This window comes from Tamandua tetradactyla, chromosome 16 (genome assembly GCF_023851605.1).
Source record: "Tamandua tetradactyla isolate mTamTet1 chromosome 16, mTamTet1.pri, whole genome shotgun sequence".
Classification (NCBI taxonomy): Eukaryota; Metazoa; Chordata; class Mammalia; order Pilosa; family Myrmecophagidae; genus Tamandua; species Tamandua tetradactyla.
In genome coordinates this window covers 69188668-69205789 of record NC_135342.1, presented here as the reverse complement: position 1 = coordinate 69205789, position 17122 = coordinate 69188668, and the positions used below count along the sequence as shown (strand labels likewise).

Here is a 17122-nt window from a genome sequence, read left to right as displayed (position 1 = left end):
TATTTTGTCTCACCAAATGTCCCACATGTTCGTTCATATCACTGTATGCCTCATGACATTGTTCCTTTTTGTAGCAGCACAACCTTCATTCATAAGCATATACAATCGTTCACCAATCTACTTCTCTGTCTGTATCCTTCAGCCACCTGCATTCATCGAGCATCATGTAGAGGACCCAAAGTCCAATCCATCAACATTCTGAATTTTAAATAATTTCATTGTTCCCCAGAGTCAGGAAACCAATAAACACATCCTCACCAAATAGGAAATCTAAACCTCCTCTTAAGTCTTGTCCCATCCCCATTATTTACCTCTGCTGTTGCTGTGGTAGTGCTTATGGTTTCCTTTTGAACATAGCTCATTGCATGCAATAGCTGTTTTCCCCCTGTACTCTGGACTTAAACACTCTTTGTACAAAAATCATATCTTTGAAGTAATTCTTACGAGAACTGATTCATATTTCTAGTATAAGTCAGTGGGACACATAGGTCTGTACAACCCCGTTCAATCTCGTTCATCTTCAATATGGTAATATTACTTCTAGACCCGCTAGAGAATCACCTTTGCTCCTATCTATTCCCTTATACTGGAGTTCAACCTCATTAGCTAACGACTCACCCATCACTATCTTCTCTGTATCTCTAAGTCTCCTATGTTTTGTATTACAAGCCTCTGGTCATACCTTTATGCTGGTCATAAAAGTGGAATCATACAGTATCTGTCCTTTTGTGTCTGGCTAATTTGTCCTGAAGGCTCATCCATCTTGTCATGTGCTTCAGGACGTCAGTTTGTCTTACTGCTGCCTTATATTCCATCGTATCTGTGTACTGCATTTTGTTGATCCACTTGTTGTTGATGGGTATTTGGTTTGTTTTCACCTTTTGGCGATTGTGAATAATGCTGCTATGAACACTGGTATGCAGATGTCTGGGTCATGCTTTCAGCTCTTCTGGGTATATACCAAGTAGTGCTATTGCTGGGTCTTACGGCAACTCGATACTTAGTTTTCTAAGGAACCGCCAAACAGTCTTCCATAGTGGCCACACCATTATACATTCCCACCAATGGTGCATAAGTGTCCCAGTTTCTCCACATCTTCTCCAACATTCAAAGTTTCCTGTTTGTTTAATAGCAGCCATTCTTTTTTTTTTTTAATTTTTTAAAACATAGCAATGAACAAACACAAACATTCTTACCATATGATCATTGCATTCTACATATATAATTAGTAATTCACAATATCATCACATAGTTGTATATTCATCATCATCATTTCTTAGAACATTTGCATCAATTCAGAAAAATAAATAAAAAGAAAACAAAAAAATTCATACATACCATACCCCTTACCCCTCCCTTTCATTGATCACTAGCATTTCAGTCTACTAAATTTATTTTAACTTTTGTTCCCCCTATTATTTATTTATGTTTAATCCATATATTTTACTCATCTGTCCATAAGGTAGATAAAAGAAGCATCAGACGCAAGGTTTCCACAATCACACAGTCGCATTGCGAAAGCTATATCATTATACAATCATCTTCAAGAAACGTGGCTACTGAAACACAACTCTACATTTTTAGGCAGTTCCTTCCAGCCTCTCTCTTACGCCTTAACTAAAAAGGTGATATCTATTTAATGCATAAGAGTAACCTCCAGGATAACCTCTCAACTCTATTTGGAATCTCTCAGCCATTGACACTTTGTCTCATTTCCCTCGTCCCCCTTTTGGTTGAGAAGGTTTTCTCAGTCCCTTGGTGAGGAGTCCCAGCTCATTCTAGGATTTCTGTCCCATGTTGCCAGGAAGGTCCACACCCCTGGAAGTCATGTCCCACATAGAGAGGGGTAGGGCAGTGAGTTTGTTTGTTGGTGTTGGCTGAGAGAGAGAGGCCACATCTGAGCAACAAAAGAGGTCCTGTGAGGGTGACTTTTAGGCCTATTTTTAAGTAGGCTTAGCCTTTCTTTTGTGGGGTTAAGTTTCATATGAACAAACCCCAAGATTGAGGGCTCAGTCAGTTGCCTTGGTTGTCCCCACAAAAATATTAGGAATTCTTCACTTGGGAAAGTTGAATTTTCCCCCTTTCTCACCATTTCCCCAAGGGGACTTTAGCAGCCATTCTTATAGGTGTGGGGTGGCATCTCATTCTAGTCTTGATCTGCATTTCCCTTATAGCCAGTGAAAATGAGCATCTCTTCATATGCTTTTGAGCCATCTTATTTGCTCTTCAGACAAATGCCTATTCATATCTTTAGCTTATTTTGTAATTGGGTTGTTTGTTCTTTTGCTGTTGAGTTGTATGATCTCTTTGTATATACAGGAAATCAAACCTTTGTCTGATATGTGATTTCCAAATATTTTCTCCGATTGAGTTGGCTGCCTCTTTACAACAGGTTTTTGAAGTACAGAAGCATTTGATTTTTATGAGTTCCCATTTATCTATTTTTTCTTTTGTTGCTTGTGCTTTGGGTATAAAGTTTAGGAAGCCACCCCCTATTACTAGGTCTTGAAGATGTTTCACTACATTTTTTTCTAGAAGCTTTATGGTACTAGTTCTTTTATTTAGGTGTTTGATCCACTTTGAGTTAATTTTTGTGTAGGATGTTAGACAGGTGTCCTCTGTCATTTTCTTGGCTGTTGATATCCAGTTCTTCCATGCCCAGTTATTGAAAAGACTATTTTGTCCCAGTTCAGAGAATTTGGGGGCCTTGTCAAAAATCAGTTGACCATAGATTTGGTGGTCTAGTTCTGCACTCTAGATTTGATTCCATTGATCAATGCTTCTGTCTTTGTCCCAGTCCCATGCTGTTTTGACCACTGTGGGTTTATAATAGGTTTTAAAGTCAGGGAGTGTTAATCCTCCCACTTCGCTCTTCTCTTTTAGGATGCATTTAGCTATTCGGGATCTCTTTCCCTTCCAGATGAATTTGGTAATTAGGTTTTCCAAATCTTCAAAGTAGGTTGTTGGAATTTTGATTGGTACTGTGTTGAACCTGTAGATCAATTTGAGGAGAATTGACATCTTAAGTAAATTTAGCCTTCCTGTCCATGAGCAGGAAATGTCTTTCCACCTATTTAGGTCTCCTTTGATTTCTTTTAGCAATGTTATATACTTTTCTGTGTACAAGTCCTTTACATCCCTAGTTAAGTTCATTGCTAGGTATTTGATTCTTTTAGTTCCTATTTTGAATGGAATTTTTTCCTTAACTGTCTCTTCAGCTAGGTCATTGCTTGTGTATAGAAATGTTACTGATTTTTGCACATTAATTTTATATCCCACCACTTTGCTGAATTTGTTTATTAGCTCAAGTAACTTGGCTGTAGATTTCTCAGGATCTTCCAAGTATAGTATTGTATCATCTGCAAAAATGAGTTTTGCTTCTTCCTTTCCAATTTGGATACCTTTCATTTCTTTGTCCTGCCTGATTGCTCTAGAACTTCTAGCAGAATGTGGAATAATAGTGGTGACCGTGGGCATCCTTGTCTTAGACCTGATCTTAGGGGGAAGGCCTTCAGTCTCTCTCCATTGAGTGCAATGGTGGCTATTGGTTTTTCACATACTTCCTTTATCATATTGAGGTAGTGACCTTTGATTCCTAACTTTTGGAGTGTTTTTATCAGAAAAGGATGCTAAACTTTGTCAAATGCTTTTTCAGCAAGAATCAAGATTATCATGTGGTTTTTTCCCTATTAATTTATTACTTTGTTAATTATTACATTAATTGATTTTCTTGTGTTGAACCATCTTTGCATTCCTGGTATAAACCCCACTTGGTGATGATGTATAATTCTGTTAACATGCTGTTGCATTCGATTTGCTAATATTTCATTGAGAGTTTTTGCATCTGTGTTCATTAAGAATATTGGCTTGTAGTTTTCCTTTCTTATAGCATGTTTACCCGGTTTTGGTATTGAAATGATAATAGCTTCATAAATGAGTTAGGTAGAGTTCCTTTTTCCTCAATTTTTTTTGAAAAGTTTGAGCAGGACTGGTGTTAGTTCTTTCTGGAATGTTTGTTAAAATTCTTCTGTGAACCCATCTGGCCCTGGGCTTTTCTTTGTAGGGAGATTTTTTATTTTATTTTATTTTTTTTAAATACCAAAAAACACAAAACAAATGCAGACATTCCTATTTTGATGATTCTGTTCTACGTATATAATCAGTAATTCACAATATCTTCACATAGTTGCATATTCATCATCATAATCATTTCTTGGAACATTTGCATCTATTCAGGAAAAGAAATAAAATGAAAACGGAAAAATAATTTATACATCTCATACCCCTTACCTCTCCCTTCATTGATCACTAGCGTTTCAAACTAAATTTATTTTTACATTTGTTCCCCCTATTATTTTTATTCCATATGTTCTACTCATCTGTTGACAAGGTAGATAAAAGTAGCATCAAACACAAAGTTTTCACAATCACACAGTCACATTGTGAAAGCTGTGTCATTATTCAGTCATCATCAAGAAACATGGCTACTGGAACACAGCTTGTAGGGAGATTTTTGATGACTGACTAAATGTCTTTACTTGTGATTTGATTTGTTGAGATCTTCTGTTTCTTCCTGAGTCAGAGTAGTGTGTTTGTGTTGTCTCCAATAATTTGTCCATTTCATCTGAGTCATCATGATTTCTTTTATTTGTTCAGGGTCTATGATAACGCACACCTTCTCATTTCTGATTTTACTTATTTGCATCCTCTTTTTTTCTTTTTCAGTCTTGCTAGTGGCACATCAAATTTATTGATTTTGTCAAAGAACGAACTTTTAGTTTTATTGATTCTATTGTTCTTTTATTCTCCCATTCATTTATCTCTGTTTTAGTCGTTGTTATTTCTCTTCTCCTGTTTGCTTTGGGGTGAGTTTGCTGTTCTTTCTCAGGTTCCTCCAGGTTTGCTGTTAAGTTCTCAATTTGTTTTTTTTTTTTTTTTTTTTTTTTTTGTGTGTGTGTGTGTGTGTGTATGTGTGTGTGTTTGTGTTTGGAGTTCATCAAAAATTAAAGATTTTTAAAATTTTATTTCTATTCTGAAGAAAATTAAAAGCATGTTACAGACTGGAAGAAAATAGTTGCAAAACATGTATTTGAGAAAGGACTCATCTACAGACTACATAACGAATTCTTACTATTTGATGAGACAGATTATACACTTTTTAAAATGTTCTAACATGGGCGGGCCGCGGTGGCTCAGCGGGCAAAGTGCTTGCCTGCTATGCCGGAGGACCTCGGTTCGATTCCCGGCCCCAGCCCATGTAACAAAAACGGAGAAACAGAATACAAGAAAACAAGAAAATGTTTAAAAAATGTTTCCCTTTCTTCCTTCCTTCCTTCCTTCTATCCTTCCTTCCTTCTCTCTGTCTTTCCTTTAAAAAAAAAAAAAAAAAAAAAAAAAAAAAAAAATGTTCTAACATTATTGTATTATACTTAGGTAATATTGTGCTATCCATTTCTGAATTTTTACAATCAGTCCTGTTGCACAATCTGTATTCCTTCAGCTCCAATTACCCAATATCTACCGTATTTCTTTCTCCTGATGGTCTCTGTTACCAACTGAAATTCTCCAAGTTCATTCACTAATGTCAGTTCGTATCAGTGAGACCATACAGTATTTGTCCTTTTGTTTCTGGCTAATCTCACTCAGCATAATGTCCTTAAGGTCCATCCATGTTGTGACATGCTTCATGACTTTATTCTGTCTTAACAGCTGCATAATATTCCATCACATGTATGTACCACAGCTTGCTTAGTCACTTGTCTCTTGATGGACATTTTGGCTGTTTCCATCTCTTGGCAGTTGTAAATAATGCTACTGTAAACATTGGTGTGCAAATGTCCGTTTGTGTCCTTGCCCTCATGTCCTCTGTGTAGATACCTAGCAGTGGTATTGCTGGATCATATGGCAATTCTATACTTAGCTTCCTGAAAAGTCCTTGATTTTTGCTCTTTCTTGTTTTTTAATATGGACATTTAAGGCAATAAATTTTCCTCTCAGCACAGTCTTTGCCGCATCCCATAAGTACTGATAAGTTGTATTCTCATTTTCATTCATCTCCAGATAGCTACCGATTTCTCCCGCAATTTCTTCTTTGACCCACTGGTTGTTTAAGAGTATGTTATTTAATCTCCATATATTTGTGAATGTTCTAGTTCTTTGGTGGTTATTGAGATCCAGCCTCATCCCATTGTGATCAGAGAAAGTGCTTTGAGTAATTTCAGTGGTTTTATATTTATAAAGACCTGTTTTGTGCCCCAGTTTATGATCTATCCTGGAGAATGTTCTGTGAACACTGGAGAAGAATGTATAACCTTGTGCTTTGGGGTCCAGTGACCTATATATGTCTGTTAGGTCTAATTCATTTATCAAGTTATTAAACTTCTCTATTTCCTTGTTGATCTTCTGTCTGTTTTATCTATAGAGGAGAGTGGTGTATTGAACTCTCCTACTATGATTGTTGAAACATCTATCTCTCCGTTCAGTTTTGCCAATGTCTGTCTCATGTACTTTGGAGCTCCTTGATTGGGAGCATAAACATTTATGATTGAGTCAGGCAGTTTCTTGTTTATCTGACTTTGTCTCTGTGGGTTATCTGACAGGTACTTAATAAATATTAGTTAAATGGACTACTGTAACAGAATTAGAGATAGGAAACAAAAATAATAAAAGCAATGAGGTATATAAAGCTTGCTCAGCTACTTTGGAGAAATTAAATTTCCATTTTAAGTTTTTAATTGAGTTTATTTTTCAAGTATAAAGGTGGCTTTTCTTGGTTTATCTTTTGTAACTTTCATAGATAAACGTGAAAGATGAAAATTGCCTACTAAGATTAAAAATAGCTTCATTTGCTACATTTGCTTTTGGCAAATGTCCATATTGAGGTCAATACAATGAATTGCAAGGAATCTGGGCAATCACTTTCAGGTCTAGTAGTTCAATCCCTTTATTTTAAAGATCTCTACATTTTAGAAGCTTTTGTTGTGGTCACATGACTTCATGTTTTCAACGGGTGAACTTGGAAATTGTTTTTTAGTGCTTGTTATGGAGAAGAAAGTCCATGAGTATCAATACTCTTCTGACTTAAAATAAGAACTAAAGTCTTTAAGCTCCTCAGTTTTGCCTGGAATTATCTTAAATAGAAATTCTTAAAGATTAGATATTATATCAACTGCATAACATATTTGATCTATTTTACTAATACTTTTTACAAATATTGCTTCCTCAGTGATGTCTCATGAAGCAATGGAATATAATCTTCAGGAGCAGATTGATCATCATGCTGCAGAACTGCCTGCTTCTGCTGAAGTGGTCAGTAGCCATGTGACACCGCCCCTGCTCCAACCTGCTCCACAGGTGTCCATTGATCTGACAGAGGAAGTAGACCTTTCTAGAGAAGAGAATGAAGAGAATAACAATCCAGGAACTTCAGAAGAGAATAGGCAGGAATCTGATGTTAACTCCACTGTTCAAGTGTCTTCACTGAATTCAATGAACAGCTTTATCACTGGGCTACAGAGGCTTCATGGCATGCTGGAATTCCTGAGACCTCCACCTTCAGACCATACTGTGGGGCCAGTAAGAGCAAGGAGAAGAAGGGGGTCTGCTTCACGTAGGACAAGGCACAGAGGGTCTCAGAGGGCAGACAGTGCCAGGTAAATGTAAATTTATATATAAATTGTTGCATTGGTGCCAGATTGGGAATTATGAATCTTAGGTTCTGGTCAGAGTCTCAGTACTGCTGAGAACAGTGAAGGTGGTGACCTTTGACAAGCCAGGTAAACTTTCTGAACTTTCATTTCTTCATAAATCAGATGGAAGTAAAACTTCTTATTTTGTTTGCTTCACAGAGTTATTGCAAGGGTAAATTATAGTAATTTGCTTTGAAAAGTAGTAAGGCAGAAATCTTGGAGGGGTTGGTTTGTTGGCAGTAGTTTCTATAGAGGTTAGCTCTTCAGATTGTGTGTGTCTTGTTCACCAAAACGTATTTCTTATCTTGCAAGATCACATCTCTCACCCCAGATCCGTTGTTCACTAGTGCTGTACTTAGTGATGCTATAGATTTTAGAAGAGGAGCAGTCTGGATTTGGAAAAGCCTTATGTAAATTAATTTAGAGCTTACCTGACTAAAGTAATTGAGAAACATTCTAGCCCTCCTGCCTTGAGAATGTATTGCAGAATGGTAAACATTTCATAGTGTTTGGTTTGAACCTGCCTCTTTACTCAAAGCCTTTTTTTTTCTTATTGTGGTATGTCATATATGACATGAAATTTGTCATTTTAACCATTTATAAGTGGACAGTTCAATGGCATTAATTACATTCACAATGTTCTGTTACCATCATCAATTTCCATCATTAAACTTTTTCATTACTCTAACAGAAACTTTTTACCCTTTTAAGTGATAATTCCCCATTCTCCCTCCCTGCAATCCCTCTTGACCTCTACTCTTACTTTCTGTCTCTGTAAATTTGTTTATTCTAGGTATTTTATATAAGTGGAATCATAAAATATTTGTCCTCTTATATCTGGCTTATGACACTTCGCATAATGTTTTCAAGGTTCATCCATGTTGTTACATTTCTCAGAACTTCATCTTTTTTATGACGGAGTAGTATTCCATCATATGGATACACGACATTTGGTTTCTCCCTTCATGTGTTGCTGGACACTTGGATTGTTTCCATCTTTTGACTATTGTGAATAATGCTGATATGAATACTGGTGTATAATTATGTTTGAGTCTCCTGTCACTTCTTTGGGGTGTATACCTAAGACTGGAATTGTGGAATCATCTGGTGATTCTATGTTTAAATTTCTGTGGAACCACCTAGCTGTTTTCCATAACATCTGTATCATTTTACATTCCCACCGAGAATGTACAAGGATTCCTATTTCTCTGCATCCTTTCCAATTCTTGTCATTTATTTATTTATTTTTTAACAGTAGCCATCCTAGCAGGTATGAGGTACTACTTCATTTCCATTTTTGTTTTTCATTTCTCTGATAATGATGTTAAGCAACTTTTTATGTGCTTATTGACCTTTTGTTTATCTTTGGAGAGTTGTCTAGTCAAGTCCTTTCTCAATTTTTAATGGATTATTTGACCTTTTGTTGAGTTGCATTCTATTTTTTAATATTTTTATTGAGATCTCTTCACACACAGTCCATCCAAAGTATACAATCAGTGGCTCACAATCTCATCACGTAGTTGTGTATTCATCACCACCATCATTTTTAGAACATTTGCATCACTGTAGAAAAAGAAATAAAAAGAAAATATTCATACATCCATACCTCTTATCTCTCCCTCTCAGTCTACCCAATTTTTTAAACCTTATCCACCACCACTACCCACTGCTTATTTATTTTTTGTCCTTATTTGTTTTACTCATTTGCTCCCTTTACCCAGGATAAAGGGAGCATCAGATGCATGGTTTTCACAATCACATGGTCACATTGTAAAAGCTATGTAGTTAGACAATCATCTTCAAGAATCAAGCCTCCTGGAATACAGTTCAGTAGTTTCAGTATTTCCCTTAGCCTCTCCGGTATACCATAAACTAAAAAAAGAGATTTCTATATAATGCATACAAGTAACCTCCAGGATAGCTTCTTGGCTGTTTGAAATCTCTCAGCCACTGGAACTTTATTTTGTCTCATTTCTCTCTTCCCCCTTTTGGTCAAGAAGTTTCTCAAGTCCATAATAATGGGTCCCAGCTCATCCTGGGAGTCATGTCCCACATTTCCAAGGAGATTTACACCCCAGGGAGTCATGCCTATGTAGGGGAGAGAGCAGTGAATTCACTTGCCAAGTTAGCTTAGAGAGAGAAGCCACATCTGAGCAACAAAAGAGGCTCTCCAGGGGCGACTCTTATAAGTTTAGCTTCTCCATTGCAGGAATAAGTTTTGAGGGTTCAGCCTATTGATTTGGTTGTCCCCACTGCGGGCAAAAATATCATGAATTCCACAGATGGGGAAGTTGAATATCTCCTCCTTTCTCCCCAGTCTCCCAATGGGACTTTGCAAATACGTTTTATCCTCTGCCCAAATTACTCTGGAATGTATCGGGGCATCAAATTACCTGTATAAACCAACAAAATGTCATGCCCTATTCAAGATTCCATGTAATTATGGTGTTTGAATAAACCAACCATACAAGCTAAATTAGATAATGTGCTACCCAAAATGTAAATTTCATACCAAGTAAACATCTCTTCCTTTGGTCTCACACAGAAGTTGAAATTTTAAAATATAGACCATATTGTATTACCCTGAATTCTGATTTAACTTAGTCCTATACAGATCACCTTCATTCATACCTCTAGTTGAAGTCTGATCACTTTTTCAACTTTTTTGGCAGTTGCTTTATGGGGTAATGCTGACTTTCATAGCTTTAGAGCTCTAACTCTGAGTCTCAGGTGTCACATGAATATCCAAAGTTTCAGGGTATACACGGGTAGCTCAGTATCTCAATTTTGAAATAAGTTACAACTCCAGAATAGATGTGACTGCTGTTAAGAGTTTATAATCTAGGACCCTTTGCAGTAGGCCCCAACCTGATAACCCATGCTCTTGACTTCAGTGAGTTTGTATATTATAGTTAGTCCATATGAGTGAAGCTTGTTAATATTTGTCTTTTTGTTTCTGATATTTCATTTAGTATGCTCTTCTCAAGGTTCATTTACCTAACTGCGTGCCTAACAACTTCATTCCTTCTTGCAGCCACTCAGTAGTCCATTGTATGTTGTACTGGTTTGAGAAGATGTATGTACCCTAGAAAAGCCATGTTGTTTTAATCTTAATCCCATTTGTAAAGGCAGCACCTATTCTAATCCCTATTCAGTATTGTATGTTTGAAACTGTAATTAGATCATCTCCCCAGAGATGTGATTTGATCAAGAGTAGTTGTTAAGCTGGATTAGGTGGAGGCATGTCTCCACCCATTTGGGTGGGTCTTGATTAGTTTCTGAAGTCCTATGAAAGAGGAAACATTTTGGAGAATGGGCGATTCAGAGAGAGCAGGGCAGAACGACATTAGCACGAGAAGTAGAGTCCACCAGCCACCAACTCTTCTAGTTTGCTATCTGCCAGAATGCAATATACCAGAAACGGAATGGCTTTTAAAAGAATAAGGGGAAGACTCTGGAAGAGTTGTGAGGATCTTGATAGAGAAGGCCTAGAATGTTTTGAAGAGAATCTTGATAGAAATGTGGACTCTAAAGATACCTCTGGCCAGGCTCTAGACCGAAATGAGACGTGTGTCATCATTACAGAGTAGAAGGAAGGCAACCCTTGTTTTAAAATGGCAGATAATCTGGCAAAGTTGACTAGTGGTTTTGGCTGGAAGGCTGATTTTAAAAGCCATGAACTTGGATATTTAGCAGAAGAGATCTCCAAATTAAATGTCGAAAATGCAGCTTGGTTTCTCCTCACAGCTTATAGTGAAATGCGACAGGAAAGAGATAAGCTAGAAACTGAACTCTTGGGTACAAACAAACGAGAAATTGATGTTCTGGAAAATTCTGGGCTTCCAGGAAGGGAGACCCCAGAGAATAGTGCTCCATGTAAGGATTTGCCATACATGGAATCAGTCAGCCATTTCAGAGAAAGCCAGGATTGGACATGGAGTTATCCAGGAAAGATCTGTGGAAACTCCTTATGTCTGATGGGCATGATCCAAGGCTACTGCATAGAAAGCCAATGAGAGTGCTGTGGGACCTGTATAAACAGAGCCACTGCCAATCTGGACTGGGAGGATTCAGAGAAGGGACACATTGGCGGAAAAATAATTTTGGAGGCAAAACCATGGAGGCTGAGGTCTGAAGTCAAGAAGCCTTGGGCCAGAAGAGTGGACCCACCCAAGCCCATGGAGAGAGTGAGTTTGCCCCAAAGGCAGAGGATGGGCCTTCTACCTCATTACAGTGGAAGAGTCATGCTGCCTCAGGCCTTGGAGAGGTTGAAGCACATTCCTTGGGATTTGGGGAGAGCCTGGCTGTCACCACATGGAGGGGTTGAGCGTGTGCCCCGGAGATGGCAGAGAACCCAGGTACAGCCCCGATGCTTGGAGAGAGTAGAGCTGAGAAAAAGGTGGTCTCCCCAATGTTCCCCAAGGTTTTATTCAGAGAGAGGCAGTCCTCTGTCTAGGCCCTTGGAAAGCGTGGGACTGCTGCTTTCAGAAGCCCCAAATATAAATGACTCTCAGACTTTGAAATCTAGTGGATTTTGCCCTGCAGGTTTTTGAAACTGTGTGGGTCTGGTGACCCCTGTGTTCCCTCCTCCCTATGGAAATGTGTATAGGTATCCTATGACTGTTCCTTGTTTGTATGTTGGCAGCAGATAACTTGTTATGAGTTTTCAAAGATCCAGAGACAGAGGAGAATTTGCCTGAGCACAGGATCACACTTGTACCTAACTTTGATGAGATTTTGTACTGATTTTAATCTTGTATTAATCTTGTATTTGAAATGTTACTGGAATGGTTTAAGGTTCTCTGATATTGTTATGGAATGAATGTATTTGGTATATGGGGAAAACATGTCTCTTTTAGGGTCCAGAGAGTGGAATGTGCTGGTTTGAGAAAATGTATGTATCCTAGAAAAGCCATGTTTTAATTCTAATCCCATTTTGTAGAGGCAGCCGTTTCTTCTATCCCTATTCAATATTGTATGTTTGAAACTGTAATTAGATCATCTCCCTGGAGATGTGATTTGATCAAGAGTGGCTGTTAAGTGGAATTAGGTGGAGGCGTGTCTCCACCCATTTGGGTGGGTCTTGATTTGTTTCTGAAATCCTATAAAAGAGGAAACATTTTGGAGAATGGGAGAGATTAAGAGAGAGCAGAGCACAGGGACATAGCCACAAGAAGCAGAGTCCGCCAGCCACCAACCTTTGGAGATGAAGAAGGAAAATGCCTCCTGGGGATCTTCATGAAACAGGAAGCCAGGAGAAGAAGCTAGGAGATGATGCTGTGTTTGCCATGTGCCCTTCCAGATGAGAGAAGAATCCTGACTGTGTTCACCATGTGCCTTCCAGACGAGAGAGAAACTCTGACTGTGTTCGTCATGTGCCCTTCCATTTGAGAGAGAAACCCTGAGCTTCATCAGCCTTCTTGAACTGAAGTGTCTTTCCCTGGATGCCTTAGATTGGACATTCATATAGACTTGTTTTAATTGGGACATTTTCTCGGCCTTAAAACTGTAAACTAGCAACTTACTAAATTCCCCTTTTTAAAGGCCCTTCTGTTTTTGGCACCTAGCAAACTAGAACATATGTGTACACAACAGTTCCCCCTTCCATTTCTCAGTCATTTTACCCTTAGGCCACCTCCTTCCATTGTGAATCTTGAACACTGCCACCATAAACACCAGTGTTCAAATGTCCATTCGTGTCCCCACTCCGAATTCCTCCAGGTCTATACCTAGCAGTGGGGTTGCAGGATTATATGGGAACTCCACCCTTAGCTTCCTGTGGAAACACTATACTGCCCTCCAGAGGAGCTACACCTCTCAGCTTCCCTACCAACAGTAAATAGGTACATCTCTTTCTCTCCACATTTTTTCCAGCACTTGTTTCACTCTGTTCATTTTTAAACAATTTAATTTGCTCATCATACAATCCAACCTAAGTAAAAAATCAGTGATTACTGGTGTAATCAGATAGCCATGCTTTTGCCACTATAATCTATATGAAAACTTTCCTTTTCTTCTGTAAAGAATCCCATACCTTTCCCTCATACCCCTGCTTGCTGACATTGAGTTTTGGCAGAATGCCTTTGTTACATTCATTGGAAGCCTAATACAATGTTACTGTTGACTGTAGATGCTGTTTTTGCATTGATTGTATTTTTTCCTGTATATTACCCCATTTTTAACACCTTGCAATGTTGACATTCATTTATGCTCCATCATGCAAAAACATTCTTTTATTTGTATATTTAATCACTGTCATTGTCAGCTTTAAGCATTCCTAAGTTATACCACCTCAGTCTTTATCCTCTGTTTTTCCTTCTGTGTCATAACATGCCCTCAGCCCATCTACCGCAACCATATGCACATTCAGCTTCATTCAGTGCACTTACATTATTGTGCTACCATCAAATAGTATTTTCTCTCCCTTTCTGAATTTTTACAGTCAGTCCTGTTGCACATTCTGTATTCCTTCAACACTGAGTACCAGTCTCCACCCTCTTTCTATGTCCTGTTAACCTGTCTTTTAGCTCTCAAAGTTCACTCATTAATGTTAGTTCATATTAGTGAAACCTTACAGTATTTGTCTTTTAATTTCTAGCTAATTTCACTCAACATAATGTCTTCATGGTTTATCCATGTCGTTACATGTTTCATGACTTTATTCTGTTGTAAAGCTGTGTAATAGTCTATAGTATGTGTATACCACAGCTTGTTTAGCCATTGATGGGCATTTGGGCTGTTTCCATCTTTTGGCAGTCATAAATAATGCTGCTATAAACATTGTGTGCAAATGTCTGTGTCCTTGGTTTCAGTTCCTCCAAAATATATACCTAGTAATGGGATTGCTGGATCATAGGGCAATTCTATACTTGGCTTCCTGAGGAACCACTAAATTGTCTTCCAGAGCAGTTGCACCATTTTATATTCCCACCACCTTTGTGTAAGTGTGTCTCTTTCTCCACATCTTCTGCTGTGCTGCTTGTTTTCCGTTTTGTTTTGTTTTAAGTAACGGCCGTTCTAGTGGGTGTGAGTTGATATCTCATTGTGGTTTTGATTTGCATTTCCCTAAGCCAGTGAAGTTGAGCATCTTTTCATGTGCCTTTTAGCCATTTGAATTTCCTCTTCTGAAAAGTGTCTGTTCATGTCTTTTGCTCATTTTTTAGTGGGTTGTTTGTCTTTTTGTGGTTGAGTTATAGAATCTTTTTATATATTATGGATATTAACCCCTCATCTGATATATGGTTTCCAAACATTGCCTTCCATTGCTTAGGCTGCTTTTTAAATTTCCTAAGAAAGTTGTTTGATGCCAAAAGTGTTTAATTTTAAGGAGATCCCATTTATTTTTTTTTCATTACTTCTGCTTTGGATATAAGGTCTAGGAAACCACCTCCTATCACAAGACTTATTAGATATTTTCTTATATTTTCTTCTAAAAGTTTTATGGTCTTAGCTCTAATATTTCGATCTTTGGTTCATTTTGGGTTAATTTTTGTATAGGCTGTGAGATATGGATCCTCTTTCATTCTTTTGCATATGGATATCCAGTTTTCCATTTAATGAAGAGGCTGCTCTGTCCCAGTTGGGTTGACTTGACTGTCTTATCAAAGATCAGTTTTCCATATCTCTTGAGAGTCTATTTCTGAATACTCACTTTGATTCCATTGGTCAGTATATCTATCTTTATGCCACTACCTTGCTATTTTGAGCACTGTAGTTTTGTAATATGCTTTAAATCAGGTAGTGTGAGACCGCCAACTTCATTTTTCTTTCTGAAGATATTTTTAGCTATTTGGGGCACCTGGCCCTTCCGAATAAATTTCATTATGATTTTTTTCTTTTTCTGCAAAGTAAGTTGTTGGGATTTTAATTGGTATTGCATTGAATCTATAAATCAATTGGGGTAGAATTGGCATCTTAACTATATTTAGTCTTCCAATCCATGAACACATTCTAACCTTCCATATTCTCAGTTTCATTTATTTCTGCTCTACTCTTCGTTATTTTTTCCTTTTGTTTGCTTTGGAGTTAGTTTGCTTTTTCTTTTTCTATTCTTCATGTGAACAATTAATTCCTTGATTTTTTAGTCTTCTTTTTAAATATAGGCTTCTCAGCACTGCTTTTACTGCAACCTATACATTTTGTTATGCTGTGTTTTTATTTTCATTTGCCTTGAGATATTTTCTGATTTCTCTTATAATTTCTTCCTTGACCCACCAGTTGTTTAAGAGTATGTTGTTTAGCTTCCATATATTTGTGAATTTTCTGGCCCTCTGCCTATTATTGATTTCCATTGTGAACACACAAAGTATTTTGTATAATTTCAATCTTTTAAAATTTATTGAAACTTGCTTTGTTACCTTACATGTGGTCTATCCTTTAGAATGACAAATGAGCACCTGAGAAAAATGCATATTCTGCAGTTCCATATCTGTCTTTGTTTCTTTTAATGGTTTTACATTTGCAGTCGTAATTTGTTGAATTTTAGTATCGCTACCCCTTGTTTTTTCTGGTTGTTCTTTGTGTGAAATATCTTTTTCCAGCCTTTCACCTTCAATCTGTTTTTGTCCTTGGGTCTATAGTGAATCTCTAGCTGGGTCCTGTTTCTTAATCCATTCTTCCAGTCTTTGTCTTTTTTTTTTTTTTTTTAAATTTATTTATTAATTTAAAAAATTAAGAAACCAAATAAAACATCAACATATATAATCAGTAATTCAAAATATCATCACTTAGTTGCATATTCATCATTTCTTAGAACATTTGTATTAATTCAGAAAAAGAAATAAAAAGACAATAGAAAAAGAAATAGAACTAACCAGTCTGTGTCTTTTGATTGGGGAGTTTTATCTATTAACATTTAATGTTATTACTGTAAAAGCAGTACTTCCTTCTGCCATTTTGTCTTTTGGATTTTATGTCTTATATCTAATTTTTTCCCCCTCTTTTTGATAGTCTTCATTTCTACACGCTTCTCCAGACCTCTCTGTCCTATCTTTTCCCATTTGCCTATGGTACCACCTTTACTATTTCTTTAGAGCCAGTCTCTTAATCTCAAATTCTCGTAATGACTGTTTGTCTAAAAATATTTTAATCTCTCCATCATTTTTGAAGGTCAGTATCGTTGGGTATAGAATTTTTGGTTGGCAATTTTTCTCTTTCAGAATCTTAAATATATCATACCATTGCCTTCACACTTCCATGGTTTCTATTGAGAAATCCACACAGTATTATTGCGCTTCCCTTGTATGTGATGGATCACTTTTCTCTTGCTTCTTTCAAAATTTTCTCTGTCTTCGACATTTGACAGTCTGATTAGTAAGTGTCATGGAGTTGGTCTGTTTGAATCTGTTCTGTTTGGGGTATGCTGCATTTCTTGGATCTATGATTTTATGTCTTTCGTAGGAGATGGGAAATTTTCAATGTTTATTTCCTCCATT

General features: G+C 37.3%; 1 protein-coding gene across 4 annotated transcripts in view; it reads left to right on the top strand.

The window, feature by feature from the left end:
• Nucleotides 1-17122, top strand: part of RFWD3 (ring finger and WD repeat domain 3) — an 85125-nt gene that overhangs the window by 3986 nt on the left and 64017 nt on the right. For all 4 annotated transcript variants that reach the window (XM_077133020.1, XM_077133021.1, XM_077133019.1 and 1 more), the window contains exon 2: nucleotides 7226-7652. In XM_077133020.1, coding sequence (XP_076989135.1) covers nucleotides 7228-7652 — 425 coding nt within the window. In that variant the 5' untranslated portion in view covers nucleotides 7226-7227. The remainder of the gene's footprint in view (nucleotides 1-7225; nucleotides 7653-17122) is intronic.